This window comes from Nyctereutes procyonoides, unplaced genomic scaffold (assembly GCF_905146905.1).
Source record: "Nyctereutes procyonoides isolate TBG_1078 unplaced genomic scaffold, NYPRO_anot_genome, whole genome shotgun sequence".
Lineage (NCBI taxonomy): Eukaryota > Metazoa > Chordata > Mammalia > Carnivora > Canidae > Nyctereutes > Nyctereutes procyonoides.
In genome coordinates, this window is record NW_026575142.1 from 47,460,017 (window position 1) to 47,482,102 (window position 22,086).

Sequence of the window (22,086 nt, forward strand, 5' to 3'; positions counted from 1 at the left end):
GGGCAGTGGAGTTTTGATGTAAGGGCACAGAAAATCCACTCCACTTCACCCCATCATCTACTCCAGACCCTGATGCACATGAGCCTTGCAGCCTTCTGTGGTAGAAGGCCCCAGCAACAGTTGCCAGAAACCAAAAGGGCAGACCCCATGATACCTTTCCTTTTGCAGAATCCCAGCTTCCCAATGAGAAGCTACAAGACTGCATCTCAGAAGGCTGGTTAGGTTCTCCCACCAGGGCCAAGACTGTGGTGCCTAGGTGGGAGATGTGAGGAGCAGTCCTCACAGGACAGACCAGGAGTATTCAGATAATTTTGAACTGAGCTCCTATTATATTATAGTTTCTGATCTAAGCAATACAGGTAGAAATAAGAAAAATGAGGACTCTACTTTAGAGCCTTCCATGACTATATGAGCAGTGACCAATGTGGAGAAAATACCAGAGAATTCCCCAGAATGTCTAGATTGTGTAAGATTCCCCACTTAGGACACAACTCTGGGATGGGGAGAGGTATCCCAATAACAGAGACTGCATTTCCCTTAAACTCAGTAGGATAAGGACTTGAGAGTAGATTAAATATGATTTACAGAAAGGAAAGAAATGTGACTTTTTTTATATATCCTATGTTGTAGGGTTAAATTCATACCAGCTTCATATTCTCTCTGTGATGGAACTAAGGTAGTTTTGTTGCTTTTTTCAGATGTAAAAGATGAAGAGAGTGACTTGCCACCTTATTCCCCTGTGATGTGTGCTAAGGACAACTAATCTCACACCATGCCTCTAAGACGGGTCTAACTGTAATTTAGGGTATGGCATGTACCTCCAGTTTCAGTAATCAAAGTCACGTCACCATTGGCTAAGTGAATAAGAAAGAAGGGTACTCTGATAATGACAACTTTATAGAGTTGTGCCTAGCCTCAGAAAATGTCTAGCCTTCTGTGAACATTAGCCTCTCTTTATTCTCAAATGCTCAGTGGAAATCAATGCATTAAACTTAGGTCCATAAGAGCTAAGGATAAAAGACAAATCTCTCAGAGAACAAATAACCTCACCAATGCTCATGAACCCTTAAAACCAAACCCTCTTAAGGTTGGATCTTGGAAAAACATCCAATAAGAATGTTGGAAGAACATCATGGTGGCAGCTGATATCAGTAGTGATTACTTTTTCCTTCCTCAAAATTTCTTTAGTTCTGTTCTTTACAACCTAAAAGAAATGTACTCCTTTAAGGAAGATCAAATTGCACCCAATAGCAACAGGAATGACATCTATGAGATCTGACCCTCCTCCAGCTGTTCACTGCAGCTCTGGGAGAAACTGAAGTGATGACTAAGACTTGAGTATACCATTCATCAAGGTTCAAGAGCCTGAGCCCACCCAACAAGACCCCCCTGTAACAAAATCTGAAATACAAATTAATTTGCTCCTTACCTGAGAGAATAGCAAACTGTCTGTGAAGTTGTTCAATTATATCCACTGCCACCGAGGGCCTGATTTCCTGCTGCATAATTTCATCTGCACAAATGAAATACAAATTAGGTTAAATCTGTGAAAATCACAAAGAGAATTTAAGAAGAAGGGGGAGAAGAAGGGGAAGGGAAGCTTTACTACTAAGGAAATCTGGGACTTATCTAGATATGGTTATAGGTACATAATTCTCATGAGAACTCTATTCCTGAGATGCAAGAAATGGATCTGGGTTATGTGTGGTTTGAAACTTATACCCATGAGCACAGGAGCATTCTAGAGCCTCTGACAAGACTTTAGGAGGGTCAATGCAAGGAAGGGACCCTGAAGCTTAAGCTTGAGTAGCTTCACAATATAGCTGCTGGGATAATCTCATTACCAAGGCAGGTACTCAAGGATCTATCTACTCCTTTAGGTCTGCAGGACATCTTAAACACAAACAACAGAAGTCACCAGAGTTCATCTCAAGCTGGGTCATAAAATCCATTAGAGATTTATGAAAGTTCTTTGCTTTTTGTCCCCTTACCTCCCTCATTCCTTCCTTTTTGCCTCCCTCCTTAGCTACCTTACTTTTTCCCTTCCAGAATACTTCAAGGGGCCCTTCCCACTGCCAAGCATGTTTAAGGAGGGACTTCTCATTTTGCTGATGAAAGATACTCCATACTGAATAAAAAGTTACAGGTTTCCAAGGCAAAACTTTGAACCTTTCAAGTACAAACCTACAAATGTCCTCTGATGCTAAGAGTGATCTGTAAGCCCTACGATTTGCATTCTACCCATTTGGGGGAAGGGGATTAAAGAGAGGAGAAAACTGAATGGAAATCCTTAACCTGAACTGGAAAGAGGAAGACATTTTCACACTCTCACTGCCTGCGATATTATTATTCTCATTTAACTATTTCCCAGAGAATCTCAAAAAATGAACTGGTTATTGTTTCTATAGCAGTTAAACATCAGGTAAGATTAAGGCACCAGTCAAATAGTCTTGTACATTAATGCTAAATAGGAATCTCCCATTGATTCAGCCTAGAGTCAGGGTAATGGTATGATATTGCAACATTGCAGTCAGAAGGTTATATTTTGGAAGCTCCTCCCAGGACCTTGGTTTCCACTTCTTAGCTTTTAGTGTGATGGTTAAAGGAGATGATGTATATGGGGATGTACACAGTAGATAGCAAATACTAGTTATATTCCTTAGTCTAGAAAGGCTTTTCCTGTATTTGTTTTCTGAAATTCTTTTTTTTTTAAGATTTTTTTTTAAAGATTTTATTTATTCATGTGAGATACAGAGAGAGAGAAGAAGAGACACAGGCAGAGGGAGAAGCAGGCTTCATGCAGGGAGCCCGATGTGGGACTCGATCCCAGGACTCCAGAGTCAGGCCCTGGGCCGAAGGCAGGTGCTCAACCACTGAGCCACCCAGGGATCCCCTTTATTTTAAGATTTTATTTATTTATTTATTTATTCATTCATTCAAGAAAGGGAGAGCATGCAAGTGTACACATTCCCACAAGCAGGGGGAGGAGTAAAGGGGAAGGGAGAGGCAGGGAAAGAATCTCAAGCAGACTCCTGACCTGAGCCAAACTAAGAGTGGGAGTTTCAACCTACTGAGCCACCCAAGCACCCTCTGAAAGTTTTGTAAGGACTGGGGCAAGTGAGAGCTTAAATGCCAAGACCCTTCTCAATGAATCTACCACTTTCTCTGGAGGAAAGCAGATAAACTCAGGCCAGAGCTCCTTCATCCCTCTTAATCTTTCCACTCTGAATTCACTAAAAATTCATTAAACCCCTACTTCAGTGTTAAGTTTAGTGGGTGCTATAATGGCACTGTAGTTTTATATTTGGCAAAAAGGGGGGCCTTCTCGGTTTTATACAGAAACTAAAAGTATTTAACAATAAAATGATATTAACTCTTATATCTGCTTAAAAATGCTCAAGCACTCCCTCCCTCCTGCCAAAAATGTATGGAGCCGGGGGAGGAGAGGATGAAATCAGATTCACCAATACGGATAATTGTTTAAGCTGGATGATGGGTCTGTGGGACCCATATAATTCTTTTGCACATGTTTTAAATTTTTCATAATAAAATATAAATTACAAATGGAGGCCAATATAGAGAATTTAAGCAGGAACACAAGTTATGCAATTGAAGACTTTTTCAGATTATAATCTCCCAGTAGTCCAAGAAAGTAGCATACCTAAAAATAGAGCTAGATTATTATTTTTTCACACTTGAGGGAGTATATTTAAGAGATAATGAGCCAAAAGAAAAACCAAGATCATAAGATGCAATTTATTGTTATTGTACTTCAATATTTGAGGTGTGCTTTACACATTTTAAATAGGTAAGATCTGAAAATGAACAACAGAAGTGAGTTAAGCCAGCCATACCCCAACCCATCTCATTTCTTAAATGAAGAAATGGAGACCCAGAAATATTCTGGTCTTCCCTATGGTCATATAATTTAAGCATGGAGCCAGGGTCAGCTTGGGATCACCTGACTCTAAGAGGACAAATCTCGACCTTCCGTGATAGCAATTCCCAGACCCTTGGTCTTCAGGAGCGCTGTCTTCTATTACCCCTGAGAAGATTACTAGTGTCTCTCATCATGGGAATTTTCCCAGACTTCCAACAGAGACTTTTCCCACTTTTCCCATTTGGGGTTACCAAGTGAACAGGACTAAAATGTGCAATTTGTTTTCAAGAAGAGAAATGAGCTGATTTGCCTTTGCTGAGATAGCTTGGCCCCCAACGAGGGAGTGACAGGGTTGTCCTGGAAGATTTCCCCACAAAGGAGCCTCATGGCCCCACCTGGCCAGCCACAACATATCATGTGGGTTTCTCAGACTCAGTGCTGACCCAGAGCATGGAGATGACCTCAGACACACCCAGCCTCTAGTGATGCCTGACATCTATGGGCCTATTGGAAGAAGGGCAAGCTCAGTTCAGCCCCAAACAGGGCACATTCATACTCTGACCAAAAGAGACACAAAGACTATCCCTGCTGCTGGTAAGCCCTGCCACCCACTCCTGCATAGATGGGTAGGGAAGGGAAGACAGAAACTCTTTGGTCTAAAGGAGCAATGGGATAGAACCCAGACAGCTCTGCATGGGAAGGACCACTTCTGCCAACTTCTAGCTAGACAACAAGAGCAAGAACACTCTAAGCCTCAGTGTCCTCTGTAGTGAAATGGCTTTTACTTCTCTAGAAATAGTTGGGCATGACCAGTGAAGACCCATCAAAGTGGTGGTGCCTGCTGCACTCTGCCTGGCCCTTTGGTCCTGTGTGGAGGCTTCCTGCTTGCTATTTGGTAGTTTTGATGTGCCTGGATTAGAAAGACACTTTTCTCTTTCAATCCACATAAGCCAGGGGACGTGATAACTCAGTTTCAACACAATTTCTATCCTGGGCAAAGTTACAAATAGATCAGGGAAAAACTTGTCCCTTTTCTATCCCTGAGAAGCAGATGTGTGATTGTATGCTACCCTGGAACCAAAGTTCCAGAGATGCAAAGGGCATCAGAGGGCCCAACACAACCTCCCCAGTGATGAAATAACAGCCCAGCACATCCCATGGAAACTCACTTGGGAAAGAAGCAAACAACACCCCTGTGCTGCCCACTGTCCAATCAGAGACAGCCATGCAAGCTCTGGGGCAGGACCTTTCCCACTGATTGCAGCTGTCCTCACAGCAGAGTAGGGAACTGCTGATAATAGCTAGTTGCAGTCTGCATGTTGCAACTGGTCAGGAATAAAGGGCAGTGAAACCCTTAGCCTCCCACTCTGGCTGTTTGGAAATTTCAGTCACATTGGGATTTAAAAGATTTAAGTATGGTCTGAAGAAAAAAAGAACAAAATTGCTAAATACATAAGTAAGTTAGGGGAACAAAGTTTGGTCTGGACCGAAAAGGGAAGGCAGTCCCAAGTTTTAGAGAGGCTGCCACATTTCTACTTTTGAGAATCTGGTGGAAAAATGGAAGAGTCTGCCACCTATTGGACTAGGAATGGGGCCAGGATCCCCAGTCCCAACCTCTATGCAGCACGCCTCTCTGTTAGTAACACTATCGAGCACCAGCTGTGAGCCAGCCCTATCAGTGCACCTCACAGATTAACTCATTTAATGGGTTGGATAATCACAGTAAAGGAATGCATCCCTGCACTAAAATGAACCTCTTCCGGCCCACCCTGCCCTCTTACCCCCTCAACTAGACCAGACTTGACTGCCAGGAAAACACTTAGGGACTAAAAGCTCTGAGAAATCAGTTGCTGGGCTTGTAGGAAAAGCCAACTCCCCAAGATATGCTGTTTCACTGCTTTTTTTTTTAATTGGCCTGGTCAGACATAACACAAACCCATTTCTCCTTCTTTTACTGGCCCCTGTGCTATAGCAATGCTTAACCTGCACCATAAGACAGCACTGAAGTCTTGTCTGTAAATTAACAATGAATAAAAGGCAATAGAAAAGCAGGTGGAAGAATTTTTTTAAAGGAAAAATTTAGAATTTTAAAAGCAAAAATACTAGAAGATGTCCAACTTACTATTAATCAAATAATGCAATTAAAACAGCAATAGAGTATCTCATTGATCCATAAAATTACTGAGATTCTAATACTCAATGCTGGGATTTTTTTTTTAATTTTTTAAATTTTTATTTACTTATGATAGTCACAGAGAGAGAGAGAGAGGCAGAGACACAGGCAGAGGGAGAAGCAGGCTCCATGCACTGGGAGCCCGATGTGGGATTCGATCCCGGGTCTCCAGGATCGCGCCCTAGGCCAAAGGCAGGCGCCAAACCGCTGCGCCACCCAGGGATCCCCAATGCTGGGATTTTGTTGAAAAACTAGTTTCACAATATTTTATCCAGTGATTATTGTATAGTTACATGCCAAACCCTTTACATGCAGCACCTCATTTAATCCAAAACAATGCTAAAGGCAATATTGAACTAGATTTGCAGTAGCTCATCTCAGGTTAAGCAGAGCCAAAATCTGAATCCCTCTCACTTCTGAACTCCAAAGTCCAACATCTTAAACATTACAATATAGAGCTTCAATATACAGTCATTAAAATCTTCATGATCCTTTGACCTTTCATCTTATATTTAGAAATTTATGCCAACAAAATAGTAAAATGAAAACTTTATACTTAAAAAGGTAGACTAGAATATTATTTATAAGACTGAAAAAATGAAAGCAACCATTATATAATCATGAAGACCACCTCCATAGAAAAATATTTAAGATATCATGTCAAGATCATAAAAGCCATATGTGAGGTGGGATTGTAGACACGTTAAAAAAAGAAGAAAGCATGTGGTGTATTTGTGCATATGTGTGCAGGCATATGAGAAAAGAATACTTGTGTTAGAATAATGGAATCACACTGTGGTTACCCCCTTTAGCTTACATTGAAAAAAGTATGCTCTGGTAGCCTTTATTTTTTATGCTGATAGGACTTTATTGAAGTATAATTTACATATAGCACAGTGTACAGATCTTAAGTGTACAGTTTGATGAATTCTGATAAATATATACACTCATGCAACCATCAAACAGATCAAGATATGGAATGTTTCCATCACCCCAAAATTTCCCTGTGACCTGTGCCCCAGGCCCCACACTTCTGAGAGCTCCACATATCACAGCTCTCCCTCCCATATGTTAAAGATCACATGGGTGGCTCTGTCACTCAAGATCCAGTGTTCAGGTTGGCAAGGCACACTGCAGCCCTATACATCTATTCTCTTAATACCACTGGAGCCCCAGGGAAATACTTCTCCAAATCTCTTGGTCTATATCCTCAAAGGAAAAGGCGACTGCATCCAATGCTGTGCTGGTTTGTGGGCTGTGCCGCTGCTGGTGTCAGAGACAGAAACTGCTCCTGAGTGCTGGGAAGATTGGAGCAGTGGAAGTGCTTAGGTAAGAGAAGAGATAAATTAATTATCACATCAAATCCTTCCTCTCACATGGCATGTATGCTGTAGATTCTTATATAATGAAATCTCATGCCCAGTACTACCAAGCATCAACATTTTTTCTTCCTTCCAATTCATGAGGCAAATACATATATTCAAAATGTGAATTCCTTGAATGCAATTACATTTTACTCAAGTCACATTTACTTTAGATCACAGCTCCTAACAGAGCTCAAATTATGTGAAAATCTCAATTTATAACAACAGTATTTTGCTGACATGAAGGCAAGAAAAAAATATATTTTATGGATTAATTAATGATTTACAGATTACAGATATCTTTATCACTCATCCAAATTTCACAGGCCCATCAACACAACACTCAGGCACATGCAATAATTCAACTTGGTCATCATTGCTATTTTCTGGCTTTTACTCACATAAAAACCACAGCTTTGGACATATTTTAATCTTGTTCTTAGGAGAGTATGTTGTAAGGTAGGTAGGAAGATAAAACATATTTTATTTAATTGTGGCATGTGGGCTTCCATTTGTACTCTTATCCCAGGCTCTGCAATGCCTGTTTAAAACTGTTTTGAGGGGGCAGCCTGGGTGGCTCAGCGGTTTAGTGCCGCCTTCAGCCCAGGGCCTGATCCTAGAGACCGGGGATCGAGTCCCACGTTGAGTTCCTTGCATGGGGCCTGCTTCTCCCTTTGCCTGTGTCTCTGTGTGTGTGTGTGTCTCTCATGAATAAATAAAATAAAATCTTAAAAAAAAAGTAAAACTGCTTTGAGAACTGGTAAGATATTACTAAGCATAGCATTTCTGTTAATACTTATCCAAAGCCCTTTTCTCCTTCTTTCGTTTACACACAGAGTTGATACATTTTTTAAAAAGCTCCTTAATTTCAAATAAATAAATAAATAAATAAACAAACAAATAAATAAAAGCTCCTTAATTTCTGCTGACATTTCACATTGTACCCATGTATGAGACAAGCACTGTAGAGACGGAAGTTTCTCTGCTATGAGTTTCCCTAGCAACAATAGCTGGAGATGACATTCCCCTGTAGCCCTTCATAACTCCAGGACAGGTGAAACTGAACTCTCCCTGCCAATTGGGGTATTCTAAATAAAAAGCAATCAAGGCCCTGGAGGAAATTGACAAAATCTGTGAAAATACTTAATCCCCTCTTTCCATAAGGCTCTCCCATTATAGCACTGGATTTCAAATGCCTCACCTGCATTTTAATTAGTACCCTGCCCCCGGGAGTGCTTCTCAAATTATAATGGATATATAAATCAGATGGGTTTTAAAACGCAGATTCTGATTTATTAGGCTTAGGACAGGGCATTTCTAACAAGCTCTCCTGATGCTGCCGATTCAACAGAGAACCAAGCACAACATTGATTCCAAAGCCTTAGACTATTCTTGGTCCTTTCCTGTTGCTTATGAAAATGCAACTCAGGAAGAAAAAAAGTTTGTATTTGGGTTGTTCACTGTCTGCTTCTCTAATCATTCAAAAAAATAATCATATCTGTGTGTTCAAAGTGTTCTTGAAACTGAGGCCTGGATGGTGTAAACTCTTCCTTCTATGCTGATTGTGAGGTCAACACAAAAGGAAAACAAGCCAGCCCTGGCTTGATAACCTCCTTACCTCTCCTTCCAGCATAGCTCTACCTCAAGCCTGCCCCACTGCTCTGGGTGGGCTCCTTCATGCCTATGCCCTCTCTTTCTTGGCCCACTCTAGCCCTGGATTCATTACAAGTTTATGGTCTGGAAGCAGTGCCTTGGGCAAAACAATATAATATGATATAAGATGAGGCGATGAAATGACCTGATATGAGTAATAATCATTTAACATAGCATTCTTCCAAACGTTTCTGTATTTTTCCTTCTAAAACTCCTAGAGAAAAAAAATCTTAACACAAAGGAATCAAAACAGTAGGATTTTAGACTTTTTAGCAATATGATGAGTAAACAAATTTTTTGTTGTTTAAGAAAATGTCCTGGAAGCTCTGGCAAACATTCCTTCCTTCCTCTCTTGATTGATTTATTGACTCATTCATTCATTCAGGTATGGAAACAGAATGAAAAGAACTGAACTTGCATCTGAGCTCTGCCACTAACCAGCCCCTCCTATCTTCAGGCTCTCCTTCTATAAAATGAGAATGAAGAATAATTATTACTATCTCCTTGGAGGGCCATTGTGAGGAGTAACACTACCATGTATTGAACACTTACTGCCTACTGGCACTGTGCTACATGCTTTACATATATTATCTAACTTAATTAATTAAAATAACATGTGAAAGCAGTTTGTGTATAAAAGATTCAATAGAAGCTAATTAAATTGATCATTCAGTCCTTTGAGCTATGATCCCAAAGATACTACAATAGATTTCTCACAAATACCCATGTTCTTGCCATGCATTGCTGGTTTGCATTGAAATTCTGCTTATAAACTCCCCTTTTTTGACCTTTCTCTTTCACTATGAAATAAGTCTGGTGGAATTTGTTTTGAGTTCAGAAGGACTCAGGAGCAAAACAGAAATTAGAATTAGGTCAAAATATAAACATGTAGTATATGATAAAAGTGGCATTTCACATGGGGCCAGAGGGAGATTATTCAACAAATAGTGTTGAGCCAATCTGCTGGTCACAAAAAGACATCAATCAAGTATAGTAATTAAGAGCGTTATGTCTGGTGCCACAATGCCTAGGTTCAAATCTTGGCTCTGTCATTTACAGTAAACTAATCTCAAGCAAGTTGCTTGATTTCCCTGTGCCTTAATTTCTTGACCTGAAAATGGGGGAAATTATAATACATCCACCTTATCTAATCGTTTTAAGAACTGAGTTAATATAGCTAGTGTATCCATGTTTTCCCTTCTTGCCAAAAGAATAAGCTCCAGCCAGGTTAAATAATGAAGCCATAAAAATACTAGAAGAAACTATAGGAGAATATTTTTATAATACTGGAATCAGAACAGCCTTTCAAAGTATGACAGAAATTCCAGTAAGACTGATAAAGTTCATTTAAAAACTACTTTGGCAGAGCAAACATACCTTGAACAAACTCAAAAAAAAAAAAAAACAAATTAGCATATATAGCATATATAGTTGATAAAGGGCTTATCTTCCCAGAATATAAAGAGCAACAGTAGACTGGATAGTATCCCCCACCCAAAAATATGGCCATGTCCTAATGTACCTGTGAATATTACCTTATGTGGGAAAAGGGTACTTGCAAATGTGATTAAGTTAAGGCTCTTGAGAGGAAGAGCCTATTTTGAATTATCCGGGTGGGCCCAGAAGGCAATCATATGTATTTTTATAAGAGAAGGAAAGAGGGGCACCTGAATGGCTCAGTCATTTGACTGAGATTTGAGCATCTAACTCTTGACTTCAGCTCAGGTCATGATCTCAGGGTCGTGGGACAGTCCCACAGGGCTCTGCACTCAGGCAGGGTCAGCCGGAGATTCTCACTTTTTGCCCCTCCCTATTCCCACTCTCTCTCCTTCTAAAATAAAGTTTAAAAGAGAAAGAGAAACAGGAGAAGACAGTGTGAAGATAGAGGCTGAGACTGGAATGCTGCAGTCACAAACCAACACAGACCTGGAGACATCAGAGCCTGAAACAGCCAAGAAAATAAATTTCCCCTGCAGCCTCTAGAGACCAGCACCTTGATTTGGGACTTGTGACCTCTAAATCTATGAGAAAATAAATTCCTGCGGTTTTAAGCCATCAAGTCTGTGATCATCTATTACAGCAGCCACATGAAACAAACTAAGAACAGACAATTCATGAAATAAATACAGCCAGTGAATGAATGTAAGATCACAGTAATATCAGAAAGGCCATTTAGACACGCCCAAACCCTACATTAAGATACTCAAATTTTCATTGCTGTCTTGAAACACAGAATAAAATGACTGACAGCTAAAGCATGTAGGCAAACATTTATAACCTTGTATAGTGGGGGAAAGAAGAAAAGCAACAACTTGTATGTAGTGTCGTAAGTTTAGAATCCAGAAATTCTTTATAATCTTTCAAATTACTTCTTCTCTTCCCTACTAACAAAACTGTAAAGCCCTTATGATTCAACTTCAACAAAATTAGGGCAATAATTTACACTTGAATTCAAACCCTGTAGGATTTGTGTGCATGCACAGGCGAGTACCTATGTGTTTTAAGAATGGAAAGCAAAATCTGATTAACACAAGTTGTTCTTTTTGTTTGTTTGTTTAAGATTTTATTTATTCATAGAGACAGAGAGGCGGAGACACAGGCAGAGGGAGAAGCAGGCTCCATACTGGAAGCCTGACGTGGGACTCGATCCCGGGGCTCCAGGATCACACCCCAGGCTGCAGGTGGCGCTAAACCGCTGCACCACCGGGGCTGCCCAAGTTGTTCTTTCTTAATTAGCAAATGCATCATAGCTCTTGCCTTTGATAAGATAGTATATGTATTATATCTTATATATCATATATGGTATAAGAGTTGATTCAGAAAGTATACTGTAATGATGATAAAGCATGCTTCTCTATTCAGTAATTCCCCCCTCTTGAAGAAATAGTTTCCAAATATAAGAGGAATAAAGAGAGACCAAGACAGTTGGGGTTTTGGGGTTTTTTTTTTAAGAGTTTATTTCAGAGAGAGTGCATGCACACAAGCAGGGGGAGCAGTAGAGGGAGAGGGAGAAGGAGATTTCCCTGCTGAGCAGGAAGCCTGACAGGGACTTGATCCCAGCACCCCAGGATCTGACCTGAGCTGAAGGCAGACACTTAACCAACTGAGCCACCCAGGGTCCCCAAGACAGTTCTTTAAGCACTTTTCCTAACCTGTGATCAAGGGAAATGAATGTATTATAAACATTCTCAAGGCAAAAAAAAAAAAAAGAGTGGGATGGGGTATTATAAAAAAGCCCATCCATAAAAGAAACAGTCTTAGAAACAAGTAGTTGCTTTAGCTCTTAGAGCATCTGTCATCTGTCTTACTAGCTTCCAAATACATGTAAGGCATACTCAGATATACTGTGCCTTCTCTCCCAGCCCCCTGAAGGGAAGTGTTTTTCTTTTTTCTACCCTTAAACCACCAGTCTGTTATTAGTTCATATGTTTAAAAATGAAGTCTTAGCATTTCAGATTTCACACATTTTTCAGACTTAACATTTTTCTTCAGAACATGAGTTTCATTATCTGGATTACTTTCATTTTACAACAGCAATATATGATGGTTGTTTTTAAAAATAAAAACACAACAACAATAAGAAAAATAAAACTCCTTATCACTCCTTCAACTCAAATTAAATAGTTATCATATTGGTGTATAATAGTCAATATGCATATATTTATGTATAGACATATATCCTTTTAAAAAGAATTCATACTTACACATTCCTTTTTCTTTTTCTTTAAAGATTTTATTTATTCATGAGAGACACAGAGGGAGGGAGAGGCAGAGACACAGGCAGAGGGAGAAGCAGGCTCCATGCTGGGAGCCCAGCGCAGGACTCAATCCCAATCCCAGGTCTCCAGGATTACACCCTGGGCCGAAGGCGGCACTCACCCGCTGAGCCACTCGGGCTGCCCACATTCCATCCTACAACCTGATTTTTTCAGAATATTTGGTATCTCTTTTTAATATAAATTTTTCAATAAATGACCATCTACAATATTGTTAACAGCTGATGAATGCTCTTTAAAAAGTCCTTTTAAACTCCTTTTAATAAACTTGAAACAGTATTGCATGTACATTTTTAAAGTAAAATTTATTAAATAAATTATTATTCCATTGAGAATGAGGATGAATAACAAAACATACATTAAAGAAAGGCATTATTGCTTTCACAGTACCTTGTTCTGCCATATATTCTAGCCTGGTGCAACTTCCCAGGAAATGGTGGTAAGCCCTCATTTCTGCCTCTGTGATCCGCACTGAGGTGTAAGGTAAGTATCTGGGGTCTTGCTGCCCACACTTCTTACACCAGGAAGCCATTGGATCCCAGGAAATGGTGCCACTTTGCTCTCTCTTCATTCCTCTCAGCACTGTACTCTCATATAAATGGGTTTAATCCTTTCTCCTGACTAATCTCACTGAAGTTCATTCAAGGTCATTTCATTGCTGAGAGTTTATCCTTTGGATTGGTGAGTGCTCACAGGATTACAGACCCAATTGTAACTGGACTTTCTCATTTGAAAACAAAAGGAAACAAGTGAATGAAGATGTGGGGCAGAGACGGCAATCCTAGAGTTGGTGAGAATCAGATTTCTTTTTTCTTTTTTAGAGGAATCACAACATGAGACATGTATCAGGCCACTGGATATTTAAAATAAAATAATAGACAGGGATAAATTTTTTAAAGGATGCTCTTAAGAAAATTTATTCCAGGCCACAATCCTCCCCTCCTTTCTTCCAACTTCTCTAGGCTGCAAAGGAACAAAATCCAGAGACTTAACACTGCAGCCAACAGAAGTCACTATCTAGGCAGGCAACACGGTTTGGCACAGCAAATGGTGAATGTTCCAATCCTGAGGGAATCTAGTGTTTCCTGAACTACTTCTAAAGACCAAGTACAAGTACAATATCATGATTCTAAAATGAAGGATGTTCTTTGCCAGTCATGATCTGACGGAGACCTCCCACCCTTACTACCACTTGGGGAAAAGCGAGCGCACCTTTCAGAACTGTGCTGTGCACAGAGTGTGGTATACTCAGAGGCTGATTTTTCATAATGCATTTTATCTTGGTTCTTCACACTTAATGTTTTTGTTTAGTAATCTCATGCTCAAAGATTTAAAGAAAGCACAATATGCAATATACAAGTAATAAATAAGTTTGTATATAAACTTCTAATTTTTATTTGTATGATTCAAGCTGAAATTTGAGTAAGGCTTGCAACTAGCCAAGGAGCAACTGGAAATTCTTTTTTATAAAAAATAAAGTTTATTTTTAAGCAGGAGGTAAAACTCACATATAGTGAAACACTCAAATCTGAAATGTATATTTTAATGAGTTTTGACAAATGGATACATCCATGTAACCCATACTCCTTTCAAGATATAGAATGTTTCCATCCATAGAAAGTAACTTAATGCCCCTTCCCAGTCAACACTTATTCCTAACCCCCAAATAATCACTAAAGTGATTTTTCAATAGAGACTAGTTTTGCCTTTTTAAAAACTTCATAGAATGTAATCATACAGTATGTACTCTAGCTTCTTTCTCAGGATAATGCTTTTCAGATTCACTCATGTTGTATGTATTAGAAGTTCATTTGTTTTTATATAGGAGTTGTATCCCAACATATGGATGGTCACAGTTTGTCCATTCTCCTGCTGATAGACATTCAGGGTTGTTTTTGTTTTTTGTTTTTTCAATTTGGGCTGTTTCAATTTATGGCTGTTAAAGTTGCTATGAACATTTATGTAAAGGTTTTGTATGGTCACAGGTTTGTATTTCTCTTGGATAAATCCCTACTAGTGGTATTGTTCAGTCAAAGGAAAAGTGTATATTTAATTTGTAAGAAACTGCCAAATGTTTCCCCAAATTGGTTATACCAAAAAGTCTTTTAAGATTAGAGGCTGCTCTGTTTAGTAATCCTCAGAGCCAATTCTTTATCAGTGTTACCTACACGTGAAGTACTTTAAGATAAGTACCTAAGAAGAGGAAGAAAAGGGTTCCCTGGGTGGTGCAGCGGTTTGGCGCCTGCCTTTGGCCCAGGGCGCGATCCTGGAGACCCGGGATCGAATCCCACGTCGGGCTCCCGGTGCATGGAGCCTGCTTCTCCCTCTGCCTGTGTCTCTGCCTCTCTCTCTCTCTCTCTCTCTCTCTATGACTATCGTAAATAAATAAAAAAAAGAGGAAGAAAATTTGAGATGCTAAAACTTATGAAAGTTCTTTTTGCCTCTACCATTAGATATTGTGAATATGTGACCTCCAATTAAATGCCAAGTCTGAAAGACCTAATACAGGGCAGCAAAAAAAGGTAATTTTTAAACAATAGTTTGTTATATATAGCCAATTTTCCCTCCAAAACAGCTGTGCCACTTTACATTTCCATCAACAATATGGAAAGTGCCTGATTCCCCCATATGGAGGCTCTTTTTCCTTCTAAACATTAACTTCTTTACCCATTCATTTAAATATGAATAGTCATGAATGGTTGGCTGGCATCACAACACCTATGAACATAAGAGCTATCTTTGTTAACCACGTAAATCCACATGGCAGTGTGCATGCAATTGCACACACCCAGCAATGACCATAATTATATTTTTGCAGCTTACAGGACTCTATGGAGAGGGCAGACTGGAAAATCTTGGAAATTTTCTTTATAGCATTTGAATCTCTATTACATGAACAAACTGTACAGCCCTTAAAAATCTTATATTCCATGCACTGACTTTCACCATTTGACCAAGATCAAATATCCAGTAAAGGACGGTCTTTTCTTTATGTTGAACAACAGATTCTGAAATAACTGGGTACTAGGTAACTCTCCTTAGGAAAGAACTGATTACTTCAGTAGTAATGGCAATGGAAAATGAATCTTTTCCCCAAACGCCCCCAGCCTCCCTGCTGCAAACTACTACCATAGGTAGAGAAAAAAGAGAAAAAAAAAAGTTTTTGGCACTTCTAGATTCAAGCCTATTTAAAATAAAATTGTGTATGTTTTGTACCTGTGTAGTAGAATGAACTGAAGCCATCCACTTACCCCCACCTATCAGGGCAAAATGGAGAATGAGAAGTCACCTACAAACTCAAGAAGGATCTGAGGTATCCATACCAGGAAAGCATCTGAGTTGTTATTTCACCAGAAATAAAAACAAAGTAATATTAAAGGGAGGGATATTTTTTTCTTTATATGAACTAGACTTTGTTTTTTTGTTTGTTTGTTTGTTTTTTTAAAGTCAACACTCAAATATCCTGGTGTATTTGCTAATGAGACTAAATTGACTTTCCCCCAGAGTTGGCCTGGGGGTGCCAAGGGAATAATAGGGCTCTTGGTGATGGAGCTCTCAGGGCCACCACAGCCCATCAGTTGACCAAGGGGCCGCAAGGGCTGCAGACCATCTCATCTTCCCTATCTTTCCCTTTCCTAGAGGAACAGGGACACCTCATTCCCTCTGAGTCAGGGAAAGGGGGCCTGCCACATCCAGTTACATACATATGGAGGAAGCCCTAGAGAAAGCATACTGAACAGATATGTGGTTCCTACTGGGAAGTGGGATCAAAGTTACAGGGGACAAGGAGACTTTGACTTCTAATTTCCCACCCTTCTATACTACGTGCAATTTGTATGAAAAGCATGGATTACTTTCATTAGTAAACTTAAAATATACTAAGATTTTTAAGAATTATCTTATCTGGGTTATTCCATAAACCTAGCTTTCCAACATGCTCCTTGATACTATTTTTAGAGCACTGCCTTTATAAAACTTTATAAATCTTACTGACCACTATGGCAAAATATTGATGGTTGTTGGAGCTGGGTGATGAGTAAGGTTTGAAAGACCATTCTATTTTTGTGATTGATTGATTGATTTTAAGGTTTGTTTTTTTTTTTAAAGATTTATTTATTTATGATACACACAGAGAGAGAGAGAGAGAGAGAGGCAGAGACATTGGCAGAGGAAGAAGCAGGCTCCATGCAGGGAGCCCGATATGGGACTCGATCCTGTGACTCTGGGATCATGTCCTGAGCTGAAGGCAGACGCTCAACCTCTGAGCCACCCAGGTGTCCCTACATAAAATCTTAAATCCATTATATGTTAAAAGTCATCAAAAACAAAATTATAAAATAAAAGCAAACTGGAAAATAAAAAATACCTGCTACAAACTTAACCCAGGCTTAATATACTTAACATTGAAAAACACCTACTCAAAAGTATCTTGACCCCCAAAAACACACAAACAAGTCACAGAGCAAAAATTCAAACAGCAAATAATAAACTTATTAAAAATTATTCTAGGGGATCCCTGGGTGGCGCAGCAGTTTGGTGCCTGCCTTTGGCCCAGGGCGCGATCCTGGAAACCCGGGATCGAATCCCACGTCAGGCTCCCGGTGCATGGAGCCTGCTTCTCCCTCTGCCTGTGTCTCTGCCTCTCTCTCTCTCCCTATGTGACTAACATAAATAAATAAAAATTTAAAAAAAAGAATTTAAAAAAAATTATTCTAGTCCACTAATAATTTGTAAAATTCTGTTAAAATGAATACCATGCCACTTTTACTTATCAAACAAGCAAAAATTCAAATAATATCACCTAAAAGGCGGAGGGAAGCACCTGGGAGGCTCAGTGGTTGAGTGTCTGCCTTCAGCTCAGGTCGTGATCCTGGGGTCCTGATCAAGCTCCCCACAGGGAGCCTGCTTCTCCCTCTGCCTATCTCTGCCTCTCTCTCTCTCATGAATAAAGTCTTTAAAAAAAAAAAGAATAAAATTCATATCGTTATATATATAATATGTATAATATACATAAAGAGAGAGAGATCATATCATTTTAGCTGTGTAAAAATGCCAAAGGAAAAAAACTAGAATACTATATATTCAAAGAATAACTGTGGTTGTAACTAGGAGATGGAATCAGGGACTTTTTTCCTTGTCTTTTCTAAATATTATGCAATAAATGTATTTTTTTCTGTATTTTTCTGTTTGGTAATTTTTTAAAAATTTGTTCTTAGGGACGCCTGGGTGGCTCAGTGGCTGAGCAGCTGTCTGCTCAGGGTGTGATCCTGGGATCCAGGGATCCGGTCCCCATCAGGCACCCTGCAGGGAGCCTGCCTCTCCCCCTGCCTATGTCTCTGCGTGTGTCTCTCTCTCTCTCTCATGAATAAATAAAACCTTCCAAAAAATCATTCTTAAACTGATATACAGTGTTAATTCCCTCTTCTTGGCATATAGTTCTGAGTCTTGACAAATGCATGGAGTCATTTAACCTTTGCCACAATCAGGTAGGGAATAGTTTAACTATCTCTTTGTAGTCATACCACCTCCCCACCTGCTTAACTCTGGGCAACTCCATCCTAATAGTTTTCTCTTTTCCTTATGCCATATAAAACGGCATTTAGTATGTACCTTATGAGTCTGGTGTCTTTCCTTAACATAAAGTATTTCAGACTTATTTATGTTGTTTTGTGTATCAATAATTTATTTTATTGTTGAATATTCCATTGTACAGATGTACCACAAATTGTTTATCTATTCCCCAAGTGAGAGACATTTGGGTTGTTTCCAGTTCTTAGTAATTAAGAATAAAGTGGCTATAAGCATTTACATACACATTCTTGTTTTCTAAGTGGCCATACCATTCTACACTCCCACCAACATACTGTGTGGGAGATCCAGACCCTTCTCATCCTCACCATGACTTGGTATTGCCATTTTTTTAACCACTCTAATAAGATTTGTAACTTCCCTAATGACTAGTGATATTGAGCATATTTTCACATGCTCATTTTCATCTGTGTAACTTCTTTGGGAAAGTATCCATTCAATTTTTTTTAACCATTTTTAAGTTGGGTTGCTTGATTTTCATTTATTGTTGAGTTTAAGAGTTCTTTATATACTCTGGATAGAAGTCTTTTGTCAGATATATGATTCACAATTTTTTTTCCCAGTCAGTTGTGCTTTCATTCTTTTAACAGTGCTTTTTGCAGAACAAGCATTTTTTTTTAAGATTTTATTTGTTTATTCATGAGAGATTCAGAGAGAGAGAGAGAGGCAGAGACACAGGCAGAGGGAGAAGCAGGTTCCACGTAAGGAGCCAGACATGGGACTCGATCCCGTGTCTCCGCGATCAGGCCCTGGGCTGAAGGTGGTGCTAAACCGCTGAGCCACCTGGGCTACCCCAGAGCAAGTATTTTTAATTTGGATGAAGTCCAACTAGGTTTTACATTTTGGTACATGCTCCAATTTTTTTTAAAAAAATGTTATTTATTTTGAGAGAGAGAGGGCATGCTTGAGTGGAGGGGAGGGGCAGAAGGAGAAAGAGAGAGACAATCCCAAGCACGCAGGCTTCCCACTGAGCCCAACACCATGCTGAGGCAGAAGCCAAAGCTGGGCTCCATCTCATGACCCTGAGATCATGACCTGAGCCAAAAACAAGAGTCAGATACTTAACTGCCTGAGCCATTCAGGAGCCCTGGCCTGGTACATGATCCATTTTGAGTTAATTTGTGTGTATGGGGGGAGGTACAGGTCAAGGTTCATTTTTTGGTACATGGATGTGCAATTGTTTCAGCACCTTTTGTTGAAATTGCCTTTACACTTTATTCCACTGAATTGCTTTCACACCTTTGTCTAAAATCAATTGATCATATTTAGAAATCTTTCTGGATTCTTTATTCTGTTCCATTTTGTCTATTCTTTCACCAATACCCCACAACCTTGATTAACTTGCTTTATAGTAAGTCTTGAAATTAGGTAGTCTTCCAACTTTGTTCTTTTTCAAAAGATTTTGACTATTATCATTAATTACTTTTGCCTACTACAGCTCCTTTCACTGATTATGAATGTTAGAATCTGTAGTTGATTTCTACAAAAAAACAAACTTGATAGACTTAGGATTAGAATCATGTTTAATTTATAGATCACTCTGGGAGGACAGACATCTTAACAAACCTTCTTTCAAACCTTAAACATAGACCATGTATTATTTTTATAAACCATTTTTAAAGCCCTTACGAAAACCACATAATGTTCATTCCTTTCTCATTTCTTCTGCTTCTTTTTTAGATTATACCACAAAACCATAGGAAATGATGAACATGATCTTTCTCTTTAAAATCTGGTTTGGTTTTCCCAAGGCGCTGAGGGAGAAAATGCTCATGCCACACTTGAAGGTCAGACCAAGTGTGACTAGTAGAATTTTCCTTCTCATCTCTGCAATATTTGTCAAGGTCTAAGTCCCCATTTTACAGCCTGAGGAATATTTTCCTCCTTTGTAAGCAAAGCTTCTTTTGGTTGCTGGAGGGATAATACTGCAATGGAAACAAAGTGGAATGAAAAGTAGAGGGATGTGGGTAGGGGAATCCAGGAGGACCATATTTCTAGTTTAGGGCCTGCATCAATGAAACTGGTGACTCCAAGGGCCTGTGGAACCCCTAGGAGCTGGGGTGGTCAGAAGACATTTTAAAGTGACATTTCCAGCTCCATTACAAAGTGTCTATGTTTCCAGACCTTAAATGTCTCCTCTCCCATCTTCAGAAAATGCTCCTGAACCCTCTAACCTTCTGTATACATGACTTTTGAAATACTGAGGAAGGACTGAGTTTCGCAACTAAATCAACCAGATGCAAAAGCAAAGCAGTTAATGTGGAAAGAAAAGAAGCAGGGAGGCTGGAAGACTACAAGAAGAGAAGCCCAACCAGAAGAGGGAAGAACTGGGGAAGAATGGCTGCCTCTGCCTAAAAGTTTCCTCCTTTAGCTTATGGCTTAACAGCTGCCTCCTCTGTTAGACTATAAGATCCCAGAGGACATCTCTCATTCCTCCCAGATCCCAGTCACTGGGGAGCAGCAATGGGACTGCAACAATGGAGGTGACCAGGTTCTGGCCCTCACAGGGGTCATAGTTGCTCCTTCACACCCCATCCCCAGCACCTGGCCTCATGTCCAGCCCTGGAGGCCTCAGTAAGTGTGGAGAGACTCAAATTGGGCCTCACATGAGAAACTGGCAGAGAAGTGCCTAGGTGGCTCAGTCGGTTAAGCATTTGCCTTCCACTCAGATCATGAACTCAGGGTCCTAAGATCGAGCCCCACATTGGGCCCCCTGCTCCATGGGGAGCCTGCTTCTCCTTCTCCCTCTCCCTCTGCTGCTCCCCCTGCTTGTGCTTGCTCTCTCTCCTTCTAATAAATGAATAAAATCTTTTAAAAAAATAAAATAAAAAAGAAGGAGAACCTGGCAGAAGGACCTCTTTCCCCTCGGTGACTGAATTAATTCTAGCCTCCTTGGATGCAGAAAGAGAAAAAGGCTAAAATGAATTTAAACTGATCTGGTAAGAGATAAAAACAAACAAACAAAAAAGATACACAAACTAAAACCTGGGCTGAACATGATCTGGGCTCAGATAACTGAACAAAAATCCACAGAGAACTTTTGTAGGTCGGGTAAGACCAACATGCTCAAACACTTGGGGCACCTGTAGTTTGTCCACCTGTACATCTTTATGCTTGAATCTCTCTCAGAGTAAAGTCCTCTAAATACAGGGATTCTTCTTTTTTTTTTTTTCAAAGACTTTATTTCTTTATTCATGAGAGACACAGAGAGAGAGAGGCAGAGACACAGGCAGAGGGAGAAGCAGGCTCCACGCAGCAAGCCTGATGTGGGACTCGATCCCGGGACTCCAGGATCATGCCCTGGGCCAGTACAGGTGCTAAACCACTGAGCCACCCAGGGATCCCCAACACAGGGATTCTTGTATACTAAATAAAAGTGAATGTAGGTGCTGCTACCTTGCCATTGTAACTGGAAGTTATAACTTTATTAGACTTGTTTTTCCCTTAAGACTGGTGGTTAGCACAGGAAGTACAAGTAGAACTGCATTCCTAAAAATTTCTTCCTTTACAAAGGCTTATTCCTGTCTAAGTGTTACATATTTATTACTTTTGCTTACATAAAGGCTATAAAATAAATCCTCATATTTTATTTTTTTAAAAAATTTTTTTAAATTTTTATTTATTTATGATAGTCACAGAGAGAGAAAGAGA

General features: G+C 39.7%; 1 protein-coding gene across 1 annotated transcript in view; it reads right to left on the bottom strand.

Annotated features, from left to right (window-relative positions):
• MCF2L2 (MCF.2 cell line derived transforming sequence-like 2) overlaps nucleotides 1-22,086 on the bottom strand; it is a 237,482-nt gene that overhangs the window by 206,185 nt on the left and 9,211 nt on the right. Inside the window, exon 2 of the mRNA XM_055307990.1 lies at nucleotides 1,430-1,513. Within this exon, the coding sequence (XP_055163965.1) occupies nucleotides 1,430-1,513 (84 nt within the window). The remainder of the gene's footprint in view (nucleotides 1-1,429; nucleotides 1,514-22,086) is intronic.